The 17964-nt window shown below is 42.2% G+C and overlaps 2 protein-coding genes across 3 annotated transcripts in view; both read right to left on the bottom strand.

Moving 5' to 3' along the window:
* The window catches only part of lrpprc (leucine-rich pentatricopeptide repeat containing), a 62306-nt gene extending 61798 nt beyond the window's left edge, over window positions 1-508 (bottom strand). The window contains exon 1 of one of the 2 annotated variants that reach the window (XM_058058058.1): window positions 273-508. In XM_058058058.1, the coding sequence (XP_057914041.1) occupies window positions 273-451 (179 nt within the window). In that variant the 5' untranslated portion in view covers window positions 452-508. The remainder of the gene's footprint in view (window positions 1-272) is intronic. The other variant, XM_058058059.1, reaches the window with a different exon arrangement.
* A 106-nt stretch (window positions 509-614) lies between these two features.
* Window positions 615-3460, bottom strand: znhit2 (zinc finger, HIT-type containing 2). Its single transcript, XM_058058564.1, has 2 exons — window positions 3369-3460; window positions 615-3194 (listed from the first exon to the last, which is right to left on the bottom strand). Exon 2 carries the CDS (start codon window positions 3163-3165, stop codon window positions 1540-1542), a length of 1626 nt encoding a protein of 541 aa, XP_057914547.1. The 5' UTR covers window positions 3166-3194; window positions 3369-3460; the 3' UTR covers window positions 615-1539.
* Window positions 3461-17964: the final 14504 nt, after the last annotated feature.

The raw sequence follows: 17964 nt of genomic DNA, 5'->3' as shown, positions 1-17964 counted from the left end.
TAATGATACTACATGACAAAAGGCTTGTTGTTACACAATGTATTCCAATAGTCCATGGAGCCACTTATTACATTAAAGAACGTGAGCACGTTTATAACAAGATGGTTTCGCATAACAGCATAATTGCATATAACTCTAGATTTCAAAGTGCTGTACACTGTTAAAAAGCTACATTAAGCAGTGTTTCTGTCTGTCATTGACCCTCAATGACAACTACGCATCGGGCTAACGCGTGGATGGCGGCTATGTTAAGCTAGCAGGTTACGCGATACCTGGGGGTGTTCTCCACGCTGGGGCGGTTGTGTCGGCTCAAAACTCCCGTCCTCCTCACACCGAGAGTTCCGCTGTACAGACGACTGAGTGGCGGTCCGGTTCTTTTGGTCCCCGTGATTTGTCGCAAGCCCAAAGGGGAAAACTTAAGTAACCGGGCTGATCTCAAGAGCGCGGCCATGTTTGCTGTCGCAGGCGTGAATAACGACAGGATTTCCGTACCATGTGACCAAGTACCGCGAGACTTTTCATATGACGTAATACGACATCAAAGCCAATCCAATCCATTTTATTTATAGAGCACGATTTATACAAACACAAGATTTCCACAGTGCTGCACAGCAAGATAAAAATGTAGTAGATAACAGAACAGAAGAACAATACAAATGAAGGCAATGGGGTAAAATACAAACAAAATTAAAATAAAAAATATGTAAAAAAAAGTGACATAAAACACACTACAATCAAATAAAAACCAAATCAATGAAGTCAACCTCTACTGAGTGTCAAAAGCCAAGGAGAAGAGGTGGGTCTTAAAATAGGATTTAAAAACAGACAAATGAGGTCTGCCTGATATGCTGAGGCAGGTTATTCCACAGTTTTGGGGCTGCAACAGTTAAAGCACGGCCCCCCTGCGCTTCCGCTTTGTTTTAGGCTCTCTCAAAAGCAGCTGATCAGGTGACAAATATAAAACCCACAATGTCAAATGATTATTATTTACAATGATTTTCTTTTTTCTCTAGTGTATTTTTGTAGTAACCAACATCAGGCCTTACAGAATTGCAATACTGACTAAATAAAATAACTTTGCATTTTTATATTTAAAAAATGGCTTTTCAAACTAATGTGAATTAATCAAATGTAAACTTGGGGAAATTTTTTAAATAATTTCATTCCCTTTATTTAGTAAATGTATTGATATATATAATATTACATGGTTGTCAGGCTCAAAATCCTTTTTCACACAATGATCATGTATTATTGTGGAAAACATATATGAAAAAAATCATATTGGAAAATAAATTGTTTGCAAAAAAATTTATTTTATGACCAGTCACCGACAGCAGCCTTATAAAATTTGAATCCTGACAAAAATAGCTGACATTATTAATACAATGAGGAGTAAATATCACAGTCATAATGTTATAGGGTACATGATATCCTCTGAATATTACACAGGAATACACAGGAATAAGATGGTTGGACAGTTAAGTGCATCAACCACATGATTAATACAACAGTATTGAGCAATTACAATATGGACTTCAGTCAGTTCAATTCTTGGATCAACTTTCTATTCCCTTTCCTCTTGTCTTTCTTAACGCTCTGCTCAACGAGTGTCTTTGTTTTCTCCATACTCTCCCTGCTTCTCTCTCTCCTGCTGCGCTCATTCCACAGCTCCAAAGCCAGTCTGCGGGTCTGGTTAGAATTATCCAGCGTCCAGGCTTGGAAGAATTCACACTTCTTTGAAGCCAGGAAGTATTTCTGTCTCCTTTTGTTTTCTTCGCCATCTTTAGAAAGCGCCGCTCTGGCTTTGGAGAGTGCCGATCGAAGCTGGCTCAACGCCGCCAAGGTGTAACCTGTAGCATCCTTGTTATCTCGTCCGGTCAGGATGTGAGCCGCGCCTTCCATCGCCCAGTCTGTGGCACGGGACTCTTCTTTGTCAAGGTAGCCACCTCCCAAAATGAGCGTCTCTCCGCAGTGTACGGCCTCTTGGATGGAGGTGAAAACCTTGGCGGAACTCAGCGCATCAGACAAGGAGAGCATCATATCACAAAATTCATATAGCAGTGAGTCGACGTCACCATTAAGGAGCTGTAAAGTGAAACTGTAGCAATAAAGAGTATTGACTAAACCGTAGCACACCAGCGGAGATGGATTCGGACATAAAGATGTCAGTTTGGGTATTTTGGAAGAAATCAAAGGCACACTTGAGACTGCCGAGCTTCCTCTGTTGGCGATTGCCTCCTTTTTAGTCTTTTTCACTTTTTTGTCTTGATTCTGAACCTCCTCTAGTGGTGATGCGTCGTAATTGTCCTGCTTGTTCACCTCCTCCTCCAGCACCTCCACCAGTGCTCTCCCTCCAACCTCATGCTCCTCCCACCAAGGCCTCCACACAGGGATCAACCCACCAAGAGCGCCACCCTTAAGCAGACCCATGAATTTCTCTTTCTCCTGGCTGTCAAGAAGCGCCCACAGCTCCTCTTCAGAGAGTTGGTCAAGGTCCAGCTCTGATAGATGCTCAGCTACACCTTCTGTTGGTTCCTCACCTCCTTCCTGTCCTCCGAGCTCTTCCAGTTTTCTCATAATGGCCTCAATCTCCGATGCATCTCCTGCTCTCGACTCCTGAAGCTCGGCTAATCTGGATAGGAGCTCCATAGCTTCAATGTTCCCCTCCTCTTTTTCCCGCACCATGCCGGCTTCTCTTAATACACTTCCCATTCCACCGTCTGTCATTTCCGCTTTTTGCCTTAGTTCAAGAAGAATCTGCAGCATTTTCTCCTTCCCCTCATGCTCTGTTTTTCCCATGTTCTTCAGCTCCTGGAGAACAGACTCTTTGTAGAACTCCTCAGAACACAAGGAGTGCCCAGGGCTTCTGTAGCAAGCCACACCACAGTAGCTCAAGTTGCACCTGGGACATGTGTAGCATGCTGGTTTGCAGTTACACAACATGCACATTGCGCCAGTCTTTATTTTCTTCCCATCAGCTTCGTGGTTCTGAACAGGGGTGAGAAAGTCTTCTTCCCTGGAAGCGCACCCTGCTAATGGAAGCAGTATTCCCTCCTTGATGACTGACGGGGCATCCTGTGTGTCATCAGACTCGTCTTTTGGACCGATGTCTGTCAGTAGACTCCTTACGGACGTAGGTAGCGTACGGCTCATTATTGGATTCATTGTTGGATGAAGGAGTTTTGACCGGAAACCTGAGATGTAAACAAGACACTTGTTAGCATGACATGCTACACAGCAAAGCTAGATATATATGTACGTTAGTTATACACACAAGTGTATCCGAATAAATAGGTAAACCCGTTTTAAAACGTTTAACAACGGCCTTATTTATTACTTAAAGTGTTATATAGCTATAGTTCACTCACTTGTATTAGTCGAAGCGTTTAGTGTGCGTGGTGAAGTAGGTATCACTGAGTCGCCATGTTGGATACTGATGACGTCATCTTAAAGTGACAACGTCACCCTTTAAAAAAGTCAATTGGCGAGTACATTGTAGTGTATAAAATGCGTTAAAAATAATTTATTTTGAGGGGAAATAATTCAATTTACTATTGTGCTGGTGTTGAACTGCACTACTCATTACTATGTGTCACTTTCATATCGCTTGTCCTCCATGGGAGTAAAAATGAACATCAGAGGAGAAACACCCACTTTTGCTCTTAACTGTTTGAATGTCGCAACCATTATTAAGGATAAAGATCATATCCTTGAGCATGTTGAAAGAGATGCACAGTAAAAACTAAGCACCATGGTCTTGTTATTGGCTGGAATACAAGAATAAATATCCCAGTGGGCCTTATGGTGATTCAGGAGAAGGCTGTCTTTTTGTATTTTCTATTTCCTGCTCCCAATAAGCAACAGGGAGGAATTTTTCTCTTCCTGTTTCATTTAATTCTTGTAGATAATCTTGTATTCCGTGAGTATTTCATACTGTACGTGCTTTATATATTCTATGTACAATGCGAGTGATTTAAGTGTTCACTAAACTTATTGCATCCATGCACATCCGTCTATTTTCATAGATGTCTTTTTGGCTCCGCAGTACGTCCACATCTCCCACGGGGCTGTTGGCTTTGAGGTGATCGTCTCCTGCGGGGGAGTCAACCACGCTAAAGGTCACGCAGGTGGAGACTTGTCACATGGCTGTCCACCCCTCACCAGGCTAAAGGGTCCCCGTGCCGCCTAACATACCCTGTGGGGGGGATGAAGGAGGGATGACGGAAGGGGGTCTGAAGGTTGGCGGGTGCCATGCCGCCCCTGGCTGCTGCGTGCCAGCAGTCTGCTGTCTTCTCGTGTGTCTTTTCTCCCACCCTGACATGTCCTGTGACATCATATCTTAGTGGAACAACACTGGATCCACAAGCTCAGTTACTGGCGGGTAGCAGAGTAAGTACTGTACTGACTCACAAATACTCACAAAAACTTTCTGATACAGTTCATCTTCAAACAGCTAAAATAATGCAAAAGGCTAAAAACAAACAATTACCTAAAAATGTAATCCAATACTTCTCTACAAGAGAGGAGAAATATGATCTCAGGGAAGAAGTACATTTGAAACACTTATATGCTAGGACTACGTTAAAAAGCCATAGCATTTCAGTATGTGGAATCAAACTATGGAATGGATTGAGTAAGGAAATCAAACAATGCACAACGATGAGCCAATTCAAGAAACAATACAAGCAGTTGATGTTTGCTAAATACAAGGATGAAGAGTCTTGAACCAGTCATGATGTGCTATATATATCACTATATTGATACTTACTATGGTACCCATTATTGGATGGTCATATCACCTCGTACTTTGGTACGTGACCAAAAATGTAAAACTCAAAAATCAAAAAATCTAAAATTTTAATTATAAAAATTAAAATAAAAAAAAATTAATTAAAAAAAACCCTTAAATTCTATTTGGAAAGCAGGAAGTGAACAAATGTAACAGTTACTGATTGTAAAAGTACCAGATGGAGGGGTAGGATTTAATAAGCTTTGCTTCTTCCTACTCCTTTTGGACATGTGGAACTGTGAACTGATTATGGGATGCATTCAATTGTAATCTGATGCATGTTCAAATGAAATAAAACCATTACCATTACCATTACAACTCATGGATTGCATTAAAGAAGTAAATTACACAACACATCATGCCGGTTTTCGTGTATGAATACACTCAAATACAAAATAAGACACGTTTTTTTTGTCTTATATTCAGGTCAGTGTGGTAATCTTTACATATTTCATCCAAATTTCATCATGTTGTAATTATTGTTCAAAGATTTCAGGTGTATCCTAATGATGTGTATTGTTAGCTAGCTCATATTAACTTGTTTTCTCATGTTGTAACACACAGAAAAGGGAAATAAATATGTGTTCATGTTTCACATAAGGTTTATGAATGCAGTTCCCCTTGAAGATGACCTTGAGAGATGCATGGTAAAGACCCAGTGAAAGCATCAATGTATTGGTAGTATGTCTGTTTTCATGAATGAACCCTGGAATGCTTGCTTAGCTCTCCTGTGCACAAAAGCATCAATGCACCCCTTCAATAATTTACTCCTCTGGATCCATTATTTACATTTTATTTTGTCCTCTCTTCCTTTCTTCTCCTCGCAGGAAGTCATCCTCCTTCCTTTAATCGACAATCTTTACGGGTCACTTGGTAGACAAATAAACAAGTTGCCATGCTTCCTTGATCATGCATCTGAATCACGTATGCATGTGAGTGTAAGCAAAAGCGTGTAGAGGTAGATGGAGCGCTAGCCTCTCAGTGACCTGAAGGAGAAGCCGATACCGAAAAGGTTTCACGTATAGGCACTCAAACGATCAGTTACATTTTAAGAAAGGGGTCTTTCTATTCATTTTTGGACATGTTGAATTGCTCAAGGGCAAACACTTTGATTAGCATGTTTGAAATAAAGTCAGAATGATATTGGATGTAGTGGTGCACAACTCAAATGTACTGATAAAAAGCAAAACACAAACGAATAGAGCAAATGTGGCAAGTGTCCAAAAAACTACTTTTCACAGGTTGAGCTTGTGAAATGCGACCTGTGGGAACTCACCTTGCTGCTAAAGTGCCACACTTGCTAAAACTACGGGTGTGAGACTTTATGCCGGTTAAAAAAAAAAATAAGGTAAGAGTTTTTATCCACGGGTGAAATTTTAGTATGGAATTGCGTGGAAACCATAGAAAATGTATGTACAATATGTAACGGCAACGCTGCAGTATACTTACAATGCACTTTATATTTAATGCAGAGCAAGGTTTCATTGGGAAAGTGGCGGTGTTGACATACGTACATTTCTCAATCCTTATTGTGATCTTTGTGACTTTCTATTATTCATAGTGCTGGATAGTGCTGGAGCCTATCCCAGCTGTCTTTGGGCGAGAGGCGGGGTACACCCTGGACTGGTGGCCAGCCAATCACAGGGCACATATAGACAAACAACCATTCACACTCACATGCATACCTATGGACAATTTGGAGTCACCAATTAACCTAGCATGTTTTTGGAATGTGGGAGGAAACCGGAGTACCCGGAGAAAACCCACGCATGCATGGGGAGAACATGCAAACTCCACACAGAGATGGCCGAGGGTGGAATTGAACTCGGATCTCCTAGCTGTGAGGTCTGCGCGCTAACCACTCGACCGCCGTGCAGCCTTATTATTATTATTATTATTATTATTATTATTCATTCATTCATTCATTATAACACTACTTGAACTCATGAAATAGGTCATGGCATGTCTGACATGATAGAGTGAAAAAAAGTTATCCTCTCATCCCATGTGGAAGTGGTAATTTTATGGCTTCTCAAGTTTATTCATTCATTTCATTCATTCATTCATTTTCTACCGCTTATCCTCATGAGGGTCGCGGGGGTGCTGGAGCCTATCCCAGCTGACACAGAGATGGCCGAGGGTGGAATCGAACCCTGGTCCTCCTAGCTGTGAGGTCTGCGCGCTAACCACTTGACCGCCATGCCGCCCTATTATAATTTAGTAAATTTTAGTGAATTTTGCCTTGGGGCGTCACGGCGGTCGAGTGGTTAGCACGCAGACCTCACAGCTAGGAGACCAGGGTTAAATTCCACCCTCGGCCATCTCTGTGTGGAGTTTGCATGTTCTCCCCGTGCATGCGTGGGTTTCCTCCTACATTCCAAAAACATGCTAGGTTAATTGGCGACTCCAAATTGTCCATAGGTATGAATGTGAGTGTGAATGGTTGTTTGTCTATATGTGCCCTTTGATTGGCTGGCCACCAGTCCAGGGTGTACCTCGCCTCTCGCCCGAAGACAGCTGGGATAGGCTCCAGCACCCCCCGCGACCCTCGTGAGGAAAAGCGGTAAAAAAAGAATGAATTTTTGTCTTGTTTTGTTTTGACATCTTCCTGTTATTTCCCTTCTGATTGTGTTCAGTTTCCTCTTAAGTCTTTCCCCTTGATTTCCCCCCCTGATTCGTAACTAGCGTCGTATTTCAGCAGCTTCTCTGCACTTGTTTCCGGAGTATTCCTAATCTGACGTGATACTGCCACTGCCGTTCCTGGTTATATCGCTCCCGAGGCCTGTACTACCAAGCAGAACTTCTTCTTACCCAGGATGAGTTTGAGGATTAACTCTGTTTTCATGTAAAAAATACCTGCTTTTTTGTGTCTATTTCAGTCCGATTGTCAGTCCTAATCTTCTCATGAGTGAAGATGAGGGGAAAAAATCCTTTCCTGCATGCTTCCCCTTCTCTATTCTTTCCTTTCCTTCTTTCCATCTCCATCACAGCATTCCCGTAGGAGCAGACCTGTATCGCTGTATCAGTCGCCTCCCACCTACAATAACCTTCGGCTCCGCCTCTCTCCATCCCCACGAGAAAGGGGAGCATCCAGGCTAGCAGGAAGAGGTAGGAGGCTCGGAGGATGAAGCAAAAGAGAGAAAAGTGTCCCAGAGGATTGGTGTCTTGTCTTTCCACATCAGGAAGTGAGAATGTGATGGCGGCATATAGTCAAGCGGGTGTGTTGGTTGGCCCTCGGTGAGCGGAGGATATGTGTGAAGATCACAGTTTCCTGCTACCGGCAACTGGGCTTGATGCTCTAAATCGCTAAAACGCTGCAGACGGGTGTGCTGTGATATGTTGCACTGTTGCACTGTGTCTGCTGGGACATTGAGTGCTCGGGTCATATAATAGATCTTTGATAGATAGATCTCCTTAAAAACAGCAATCTGTTCCAGTATTACAGAGGGTATTTAACTAAGATTTTCCAGTAGATTCTTAAAAACAGCAGAGCTCCCTTGTCATAAAGAGAATATACTGTTTTTTACTGCATTTTTGCAATATAGGTCCTCAAAAACAGCAGAGCATTCCTGTCATGGAGAAGATCTTGGACTAGCATGTTTGCAGTAGGTTCTTAACAACAGCAGAGCTCTCCTGTCATAAAGAGATTATACTAGATGTATTGCATTTTTTGGAGTATCGGTCCTCAAAAACAGCAAAGCTCCCCTGTCATAAAGAGAATATACTGTATTGCATTTTTGCAGTAGGTCCTTAAAAACAGCAGAGTGCTCGGGTCATTTAATGGATCTTTGACCAGCAGTTTTGCAACATGGTCCTTAAAAACAGCAATCTGTTCCAGTTATACAGAGGGTATTTTACTAAGGTTTTTCCAGTAGATTCTTAAAAACAGCAGAGCTCCCTTGTCATAAAGAGAATATACTGTTTTTTTACTGCATTTTTGCAGTATACTAGGTCCTCAAAAACAGCAGAGCTCTCCTGTCATAAAGGGAATATACTGTATGTATTGCATTTTTTGGAGTATAGGTCCTCAAAAACAGCAGAGCACTCCTGTCGTGGAGAAGATCTTGGACTAGTATGCTTGCAGTAGGTTCTTAACAACAGCAGAGCTCTCCTGTCATAAAGAGAATATACTGTATGTGTTGCATTTTTTGGAGTATAGGTTCCTCAAAAACAGCAAAGCTCCCCTGTCATAAAGAGAATATACTGTATTGCATTTTTGCAGTATAGGTCCTCAAAAACAGCAGAGAATTCCTGTTGTGGAGAAGATCTTGGAATAGTATGTTTGCAGTAGGTTCTTAACAACAGCAGAGTTCTCCTGTCATAAAGAGAATACACTGTGTTGTATTTTTGCAGTATAGGTCCTCAAAAACAGCAGAGCATTCCTGTCGTGGAGAAGATCTTGGACTAGTATGTTTGCAGTAGGTTCTTAACAACAGCAGAGCTCCCCTGTCATAAAGAGAATATACTGTATGTGTTAAATTTTTGCAGTATAGGTCCTCAAAAACAGCAGCGTGCTCCTGTCATATAGAGGATCTTGGTCTCAGGACCTCAGGGTGGACTTGCTGCCAGAAATCCATCCGCCCCACCCTCCCATACACCCCTGCTTGGACCAGCATGTTTGTAGTAGGTCCTTGAAAGCATCAGAGTGCACCTCTTACAAAGAGGATCTTTGACTCACATTTTTTGGAGTAGATTCTGATCGCTCCTGTCATGACCTGGTATTTTTTTTAATTGCATCATCATCATCACCTTTAAAAAAGCAGAGCACTCTTCTCATATAGAGGATCTTGGACTCAAGGATGCTCGGAATTGTGGACGACATGAAAAAAACACATCACATTGGGGACCCCAGGTAGCTGCATCACCACTTCTCTAGTGTTTTTGCAGTAGATCCTCAAAAACAGCACAGCCTTCCTGTCATATAGAGGATCTTTGAAGAGGATTTTGGAAGTTGAGCAATAAAAACAACAAGTTCCCCTGTCATATGGAGGATCTTGAACTAGCGTTTTTGCAATAGATCCTCAAAAACAGCAGAGCCTCCCTGTCATATAGATGATCTTTGACTAGTGTAAACATATTGTTTATGTTTGAATAAATTGTATTTATATTTGGTGAGGTAAAAACGTGAAAGTATGAAATTATATACAAAATAAAAATCATATACTAGGAAGAAATGTGTATAGCCTCACAATAGGGTAATGGTGTCAAACATCGAGGAGGATCAGAGGGAGGTTTAGGCATTTTTGGAAGTGGAGGTGGGGGCGCCCAAATAATCACACACTCTAGCCGCGTTAGCGTCCAGGAGAAAAGGTTGTGCGTTAGCGTGTTTGACAGCGCCGGGGCCCTGGCTGTGATGTTGACATTAGTGCATCAGGACACATCACCTCTGCTATGGGAAAAGGCCTACAGTGAGATCCCCCCCATCCCCCCCCCCCCACCCACCCCCGAGCACAGCGAGGTCGTTGTCTGAACGTGGGGTTTTATTCAATTTTTAACCGCAAGATTCCACAACCGTCGGCTGTAATCACGTTTTACTGTTAGACACATTGTCACGATGCCGTGACTAGACGAGGAAATCCAAACCCAAACGAGAGTATAGATGACTAACTAATGTCAACAATACGCGTGTCATCATCACAACTGACACACCGAGTACAAGAAAAGAAGGAATAATTCACACAAATCACATCCTATTGTCTCATCGTGCCCTGCTAGTTAGCATATGTGTGTCATTTGAGCACATTGATGTACGGAGTATGGAATGTCATGGATGTCTCGGCGCATTAGGGAGCGATGAAAAGGACACCTCTCGCCATCGCGCTCCGATGAAGGCGCCTCAACAATTTTTGGCGACCCCGAAACCGGAATAAGTCTGCAGGGTGATGAGGCAGCAGGAACTTGTGAAGAAGTGGTGAAGGCTGCAAGAGGCAACATCAGCTTTGTGGGAGCTTATTGCTACAAGTCAGTTAGATTAATGGATGTCAATGGCCTCTGTTTATTGGTGTGATACACATACAGTGTGTGAAAAAGTGTTTACAAACTTAAATATTTCAGATCATGTAACAAATTTAAATATTAGTCACTGACTCTAAATGCAGAAACATTTTATTATGAAGCCTATATGGCCCTGTGTGAAAAAGTGATGGCCCCACCTGTTTATACATAATTTAACTGAAATTAATTGAGATTTATTAATCTGGAAAAGGTTATAAAGACATTTCCAAAAGGTTTGGGACTCCAGCAAACCACAGTAAGAGCCATTATCTACAAACGGCGAAAACATGGAAGAGTGGTGAACCTTCTCAGGAGTGGCCAGCCAACCAAAATGACCCCAAGAGCGCAACAACAACTAGTCAAGTCAAATCAATTCAAGTTGACTCAATTCAAGTCAAGTCAATTCAATTCAATTCAATTCTATTCTATTCAAGCCAAGTCAATGCAAGACAAGCCAATTCAAGTCATGTCAAGTCAAGTCATTTAAAGTCATTTCAAGTCAAGACAAGCCAATTCAATTCAGGTCAAGTCAAGTCAATTCAAGTCAATTCAAGTCAATTCAAGTCAAGTCAATTCAAGTCAAGTCAAGTCAAGTCAAGTCAAGTCAAGTCAAGTCAAGTCAAGTCATGTCAAGTCATGTCATGTCATGTCATGTCATGTCATGTCATGTCATGTCATGTCATGTCAAGTCAAGTCAGGTCAAATCAATTCAATTCAAGTCAAGTCAAGTCAAGTCAAGTCAAGTCAAGTCAAGTCATGTCAAGTCAAGTCAAGTCAAGTCAAGTCAAGTCAAGTCAAGTCAAGTCAAGTTAGACAATAGACAACATCCCCGATCTGAACCCCCATCAGGGCAAGGAAAATCTCAAAACCCATTAGGGAAAAATAACCCTTGATAAGGGACCGCAGATGGGGGAATCCCTCTTCTAGAATAACCAGGCTGCAATTGATATCCAGAGGGTAACATGTGACATTTAAGTATAAACAGAGAGTGTAATAGTCCAGGTCCAAGATGACGACTCATCCAAGAGGTCACAAAAGACCCCAAAACAACATCCAAATAACTACAACCCTCACTTGCCCCAGTTAAGGTCAGTGTTCATGTCCACCATAAGAAAGACACTGGGCAAAAAACAGGTTCCAAGACAAAAAACACTGCTGAACGAAATGTATTGAGGCTCAATTTGACCAGAAAATATCTTGATGATCCCTAAGACCTTTGGTAAAATACTCTGTGGTTTGTGATAACGCTGCATTTCAGAAAAAGATCATACCGACGGTAAAATATGGTGGTGGTAGTGTGATGGTTTTAGGCTGTTTTGCTGTTTCAGGTCCTGGAAGACTTGCTGTGATAAATAGAACCATGAATTCTGTTGTCTACCCCAAAAATCCTGAAGGAGAATATCCGGTCAACTGATGGTGACCTCAAACTGAAACCTGTTTTCATGGAACCTGAAACTTGGGACAATGGCCCAAAACACAACAGCAAGTCCACCTCAAAGTCCTGACCTGAATCCTATTAAAATGCTGTGGCATGACCTTAAAAATAATTTAACATGTAAGTGTGACAAAAATGTATAAAATAAGAAATCAGGAAGGGGGGAAACAATATATTTCACACACTTTTCCCCACCCAAATTCAAACGAGTTATAAAAGACTTGAATAACTCCTCTCCATATGTCCTGTTTTACAAAGCGCCCCCCCCCCCTTCTGACTGTCACCTGACTTTTGACATCCCCACCAGCCCTTTGGTGTCTTGTCCATCTGCGTATCTGTCTCCTGTCTTGCCTCCGGTCACTCCATGCTAACCTCTGTCCATATTTCTCAATCCTGCATCCTCTGGCCTGCTTCCTGTCGGTGCGTGGAGCTGCTCTATCAAAGCTGCCATTCGCTCTGTATACTGTATGTGCATGTGTGTGTGTGTGGAGAGTGAGGGATGGGTGTGAAGACAGCTGTCACGCTGTCTCAGGATCATATGATGGCTGTCAGACATGCTGTAAAGTAACTGGCATCTTACAACCCCAACACTCGCCACCCCTCCCCTCCCGCTCCTCCACCCCCGTTCATATAACCACATGCAGTATTTCATCACTTTTAAAAAATACTCAAACATTTAAAACCTTTTCTATGTACACAAAATGCATATTTCTCTCAAACCTCCTTTGTCCAGATAATAATAACTAACGGGATGAACTACAATACAATGCAAGGCAGAAGAGGCATTCTAATAATGAATGTAGTAGTCTACATTGGCCACTAGATGTCAGTAATTGTCAGCATTATCACCAGAACAGGCGTTTATTGCAGGTTCATTCATTCATTTTCTACCACGGGGGTGCTGGAGCCTATCACAGCTGTCTTAAGGCGAGAGGCGGGGTACACCCTGGACTGGTTGCCAGCCAATCACAGGGCACATATAGACAAACAACCATTCACACTCACATTCATACCTATGGACAATTTGGAGGCGCCAATTAACCTAGCATGTTTTTGGAATGTGGGAGGAAACCGGAGTACCCGGGAAAAAACCCACGCATGCACGGGGAAAACATGCTAACTCCACACAGAGATGGCCGAGGGTGGAATCATACCTGGTTCTCCTGAGTGGTGAGGCCTGCGCACCAACCACTCATGCACCGTGCAGCCTTTTATTGCAGGTTTAAATGATAAATAATATCTAATAATTACAATAATAACAAAGGCTACCACCTAAGTCACTTCACTTCCTGTCCTATATAAATCTGTCCCATAGGGAACACATTTTATGTGACACACACAAAAGCCGGAGTTGTATTTAGGTCTAAAATGGCTTATTTAGTCGTAGCATGTCTAGTAAATTGGGTAATATGAGCATAAAGCCCACATAGGATTATTATGCTTCAGAAAGTAGAAGAACACTGAGATTTGTTGTGTTTTGTCTCAGCCTGTCTAAATATAAAAAAACACTGGACTCATCATCGATCCGTTCCGTCCCGAGCGCTCTCTTCCTCTAAGGGCAAGGCAGGTCGGCAGCTGTCGTTTCAGGTTAGCGCAGGCTGGAGGTGGCTGAGGGATGAATAAGTGAACAGGGTGCACGTTGGACTCATGTTATATGCAGGAAGTAAGGCAAGGCAGACCGTCGTGTTTATTTAGCTGTGTGTGTGTGTGTGTGTGTGTATACATGACAGGGAGTGTGATGCTAGACGTATGCACAAGCACATATAAGATATGAGACGTGCTGCATATAGTAATGGTAATGGTTTTATTTCATTTGAACATGCATCAGATTACAATTGAATGCATCACATAATCAGTTCACAGTTCCACATGTCCAAAAGGAGTAGGAAGAAGCAAAGCTTATTAAATCCTACCCCTCCATCTGGTACTTTTACAATCAGTAACTGTTACATTTGTTCACTTCCTGCTTTCCAAATATAGTTTAAGTTTTTTTTTTCATTCATTCATTTTCTACCGCAGTCGCAGGGGGTGCTGGAGCCTATCCCAGCTGTCTTTGGGCGAGAGGCGGGATACACCCTGGACTGGTGGCCAGCCAATCACAGGGCACATACTACAGACAAACAACCATTCACACTCATATTCATACCTATGGACAATTTGGAGTCGCCAATTAACCTAGCATGTTTTTGGAATGTGGGAGGAAACCGGAGTCCCCGGAGAAAACCCACGCATGCACAGGGAGAACATGCAAACTCCACACAGAGATGGCTGAGGGTGGAATTGAACCCTGGTCTCCTAACTGTGAGGTCTGCGCGCTAACCACTCGACCGCCGTGCCGCCTAGGAAGAAGCAAAGCTTATTAAATCCTTACCCTCCATCTGGTACTTTTACAATCAGTAACTGTTACATTTGTTCACTTCCTGCTTTCCTAATATAGTGTAAGTTTTTTTTTGTCACGTACAGAAGTACAAGGTGATATGACCATCCAATGACATAATGGGTACCATAGTAAGTGTCAATATAGTGATATATATAGCACATCATGACTGGTTCAAGACTCTTCATCCTTGTATTTAGCAAACATCAACTGCTTGTATTGTTTCTTGAATTGGCTCATCGTTGTGCATTGTTTGATTTCCTTACTCAATCCATACCATAGTTTGATTCCACATACTGAAATGCTATGACTTTTTAACGTAGTCCGAGCATATAAGTGTTTAGTAAATACATGTACTGTACATACACACATATAGGAGGCCCTGAATTTGAAGGAACATTTGAAGGACAGCAAAACACAAACATGCATTATTTCTCCTTCTGGAACCTTCCATTCCAAACACATCTTTTACAAAGCAAAACAAATACACTCCCCCTCGAGAGCAATCCACTAGACACCACCAGCTCAGGCGTGAGTGGACAGAGCAAGACCGGGCAGCAAGGATGTGGCCTGCTCAGGGAGAAGATCGTCCTTGCTTTTTTTTTAAAATGATTTCTTCCGGGTGAAGTATTCCTCTCGATATCGAGCAATCGCTGCGAGAGGAAGACGAGACGGCATGTACCGTATGCTCCCTCAAGTCATATTCACTCTTTGTTGCCGTTTCACTGGACATTCAGGCTGGTCTTAAATCCCACTTGAACGCTGTATGTATTTTTCCCATTTTAAACAACTGCTGACTTTGGATGAGAGGCAGGGTACACCCTGAACTGGCCGCTAGCCAATCGCAGGACACGATTGTGAAATTTTTATCATTTTAATCAAATAGGAGCGCTGTAACCAATTAATATCAATTGACAATTAATTACCACACTACAGTTAAAGTAAAGTAAAGCAAAGCAAAGCAAAGCAAAGCAAAGCAAAGCAAAGCAAAGCAAGGTAAGGTAAGGTAAGGTAAGGTAAGGTAAGGTAAGGTAAGGTAAGGTAAGGTAAGGTAGAGTAAGGTAAGGTAAGGTAAGGTAAGGTAAGGTAAGGTAAGGTAAGGTAAGGTAAGGTAAGGTAAAGTAAAGTAAAGTAAAGTCATTCATTCATTAATTAATTTTCTACCGCTTTTCGTCACGAGGGTTGCGGGGGGTGCTGGAGCCTATCCCAGCTGTCTTCGGAGGCAGGGTACACCCTGAACTGGTCGCTAGCCAATCGCAGGACACGATTGTGAAATTTTATCATTTTAATCAAATAGGAGCGCTGTAACCAATTAATATCAATTGACAATTAATTACCACACTACAGTTAAAGTAAAGCAAAGCAAGGTAAGGTAAGGTAAGGTAAGGTAAGGTAAGGTAAGGTAAGGTAAGGTAAGGTAAGGTAAGGTAAGGTAAGGTAAGGTAAGGTAAGGTAAGGTAAGGTAAGGTAAGGTAAGGTAAGGTAAGGTAAGGTAAGGTAAGGTAAGGTAAGGTAAGGTAAGGTAAGGTAAGGTAAGGTAAGGTAAGGTAAGGTAAGGTAAGGTAAGGTACTCCACTGGTCACACTCCCAAGCGTCCCCGGGGACTTCCGGACTACTGCCGAACACTACTTTTGAGATAGGAGTTGATAATAAATAAATAAATCCGTTGGAGAGATACTTGAAAAGTGATTTGGAGCTACTGGTAGCCCACGAGCGACTGGTTGGAGATCCCTGACTGGTAACGTAGGTTTACTACAACATCAGTAGTAGAAATGTTAAATGTTAAACAACCCCATGACTCTATGCATTTGTGTGTACAAGCTAACTCTTCTACCGCTGCTCTAATAGTGACCCATCCTGTCTTCATCTCCATCACCAGACTCCTCCAGTCCAGCCATGCTTTGCAGCAGTACCGCTCTCCAGCTGTAGATGGTAGTATAGCACCACTGTCCACCACCAGCTATTCACCTCTGACCTCTCCTTCACAGTGGGCACACTATAATCAGCACTATTTATTTACTAGCTCTTGGCCGACCCCTCTATAGCAGCGGTGTGTGATAGCGGCAATGTATTATACTTAAAGCTGGATGGGGTTTGGTATGATAGCATGGCTTACTGCTGACTGGCAGTGCAGACCCTCAAGCCAGGGAAAGAAAGATCTCTACAAGCACCGGAATTAAACATGAACCCGCCGTACTCTTCCCATTTTAATGTAAATAAAGTCAGAAATTGAAACACAAGCAACAGAGATGCTAAGATCAAGGATTCCAATACATGAGCAAGATCGTCCGATACCGATCACATGGATTGACTGTACATTTATTTATGATGTTTGCTATTGGTCAGTTAGACAATTCCAAGGGCCCCTGGCAAATAAGTTATTACTCAATTTTGTTGTTTGCCTTTATTTGTGTGAAACTATTTTTGACACAAACCTTAATTTGATGCATGGTTTGGTGTAATACAAACACATAACTTTATTAAACCTGTCGTGCTTAAATTAAAAGAGAATAATCAAGTGTCTGACTTTCATCACTATTAGAGCTGTCAACTATTTATGACTGGCAACGTTTCAATTTTACACGACTTTATTAACCAAGCACATCTCCACTCAAGCAGTGTACATATAAAGTATGACTGGCCGGGAGTGTGCTCATGTTTTTTTAAATGTGCTCCAAAAACACAATATCCTCATCAAAGATCCTCAATTTCCTGCAGAAAAAGTCAAAGATCCTTCAATAATGACGTACTGCAAAAATTCCAGTCAAAGATCCTAAAAAAGTTATCTACAATACGTTTTTTTACCGCTATTAGAGCCCTCTAGACAAACACTAACACCCCTATAGTCAGCTTTACACTCACATTACATGAAAACTTACACATTAGCATAAGGAATGCCGAATGCTAACATTACTGAGTACTACATATCATTTATTTTTCATTCATTCATTCATTTTTTACTGGTTATCCTCACAAGGGTCGCGGGCGTGCTGGAGCCTATCCCAGCTGTCTTTGGGCAATACCCGGAGAAAACCCACGCATGCACGGGGAGAACATGCAAACCGAGGGTGGAATTGAACTCGGGTCTCCTTGCTGTGAGGTCTGCCTGCTAACCACTCGGTTGCTGTGCAGCCCTTTTCCTGATAATATTATGACTTCATTCATTCATTCTTTCATTCATTCATTCATTCATTCATTCATTCTCTACCGCTGGAGCCTATCCCAGCTGTCTTCGGGCGTGAGGCAGGGGCACACCCTGGACTGGTGGCCAGCCAATCACAGGGCACATATAGACAAACAACCATTCACACTCACATTCATACCTATGGACAATTTGCAGTCGCCAATTAACCTAGCATGTTTTTTTGG

This window comes from Doryrhamphus excisus, chromosome 20, assembly GCF_030265055.1.
Source record: "Doryrhamphus excisus isolate RoL2022-K1 chromosome 20, RoL_Dexc_1.0, whole genome shotgun sequence".
In the NCBI taxonomy this organism is placed as follows: Eukaryota; Metazoa; Chordata; class Actinopteri; order Syngnathiformes; family Syngnathidae; genus Doryrhamphus; species Doryrhamphus excisus.
This window is presented reverse-complemented; position numbering and strand designations above follow the sequence as displayed.

What these genes read in the sequence shown, in the direction of transcription:
- znhit2 (XM_058058564.1), bottom strand. Translation starts at nt 3,165, where the DNA reads ATGAATCCAATAATGAGCCGTACGCTACCTACGTCCGTAAGGAGTCTA.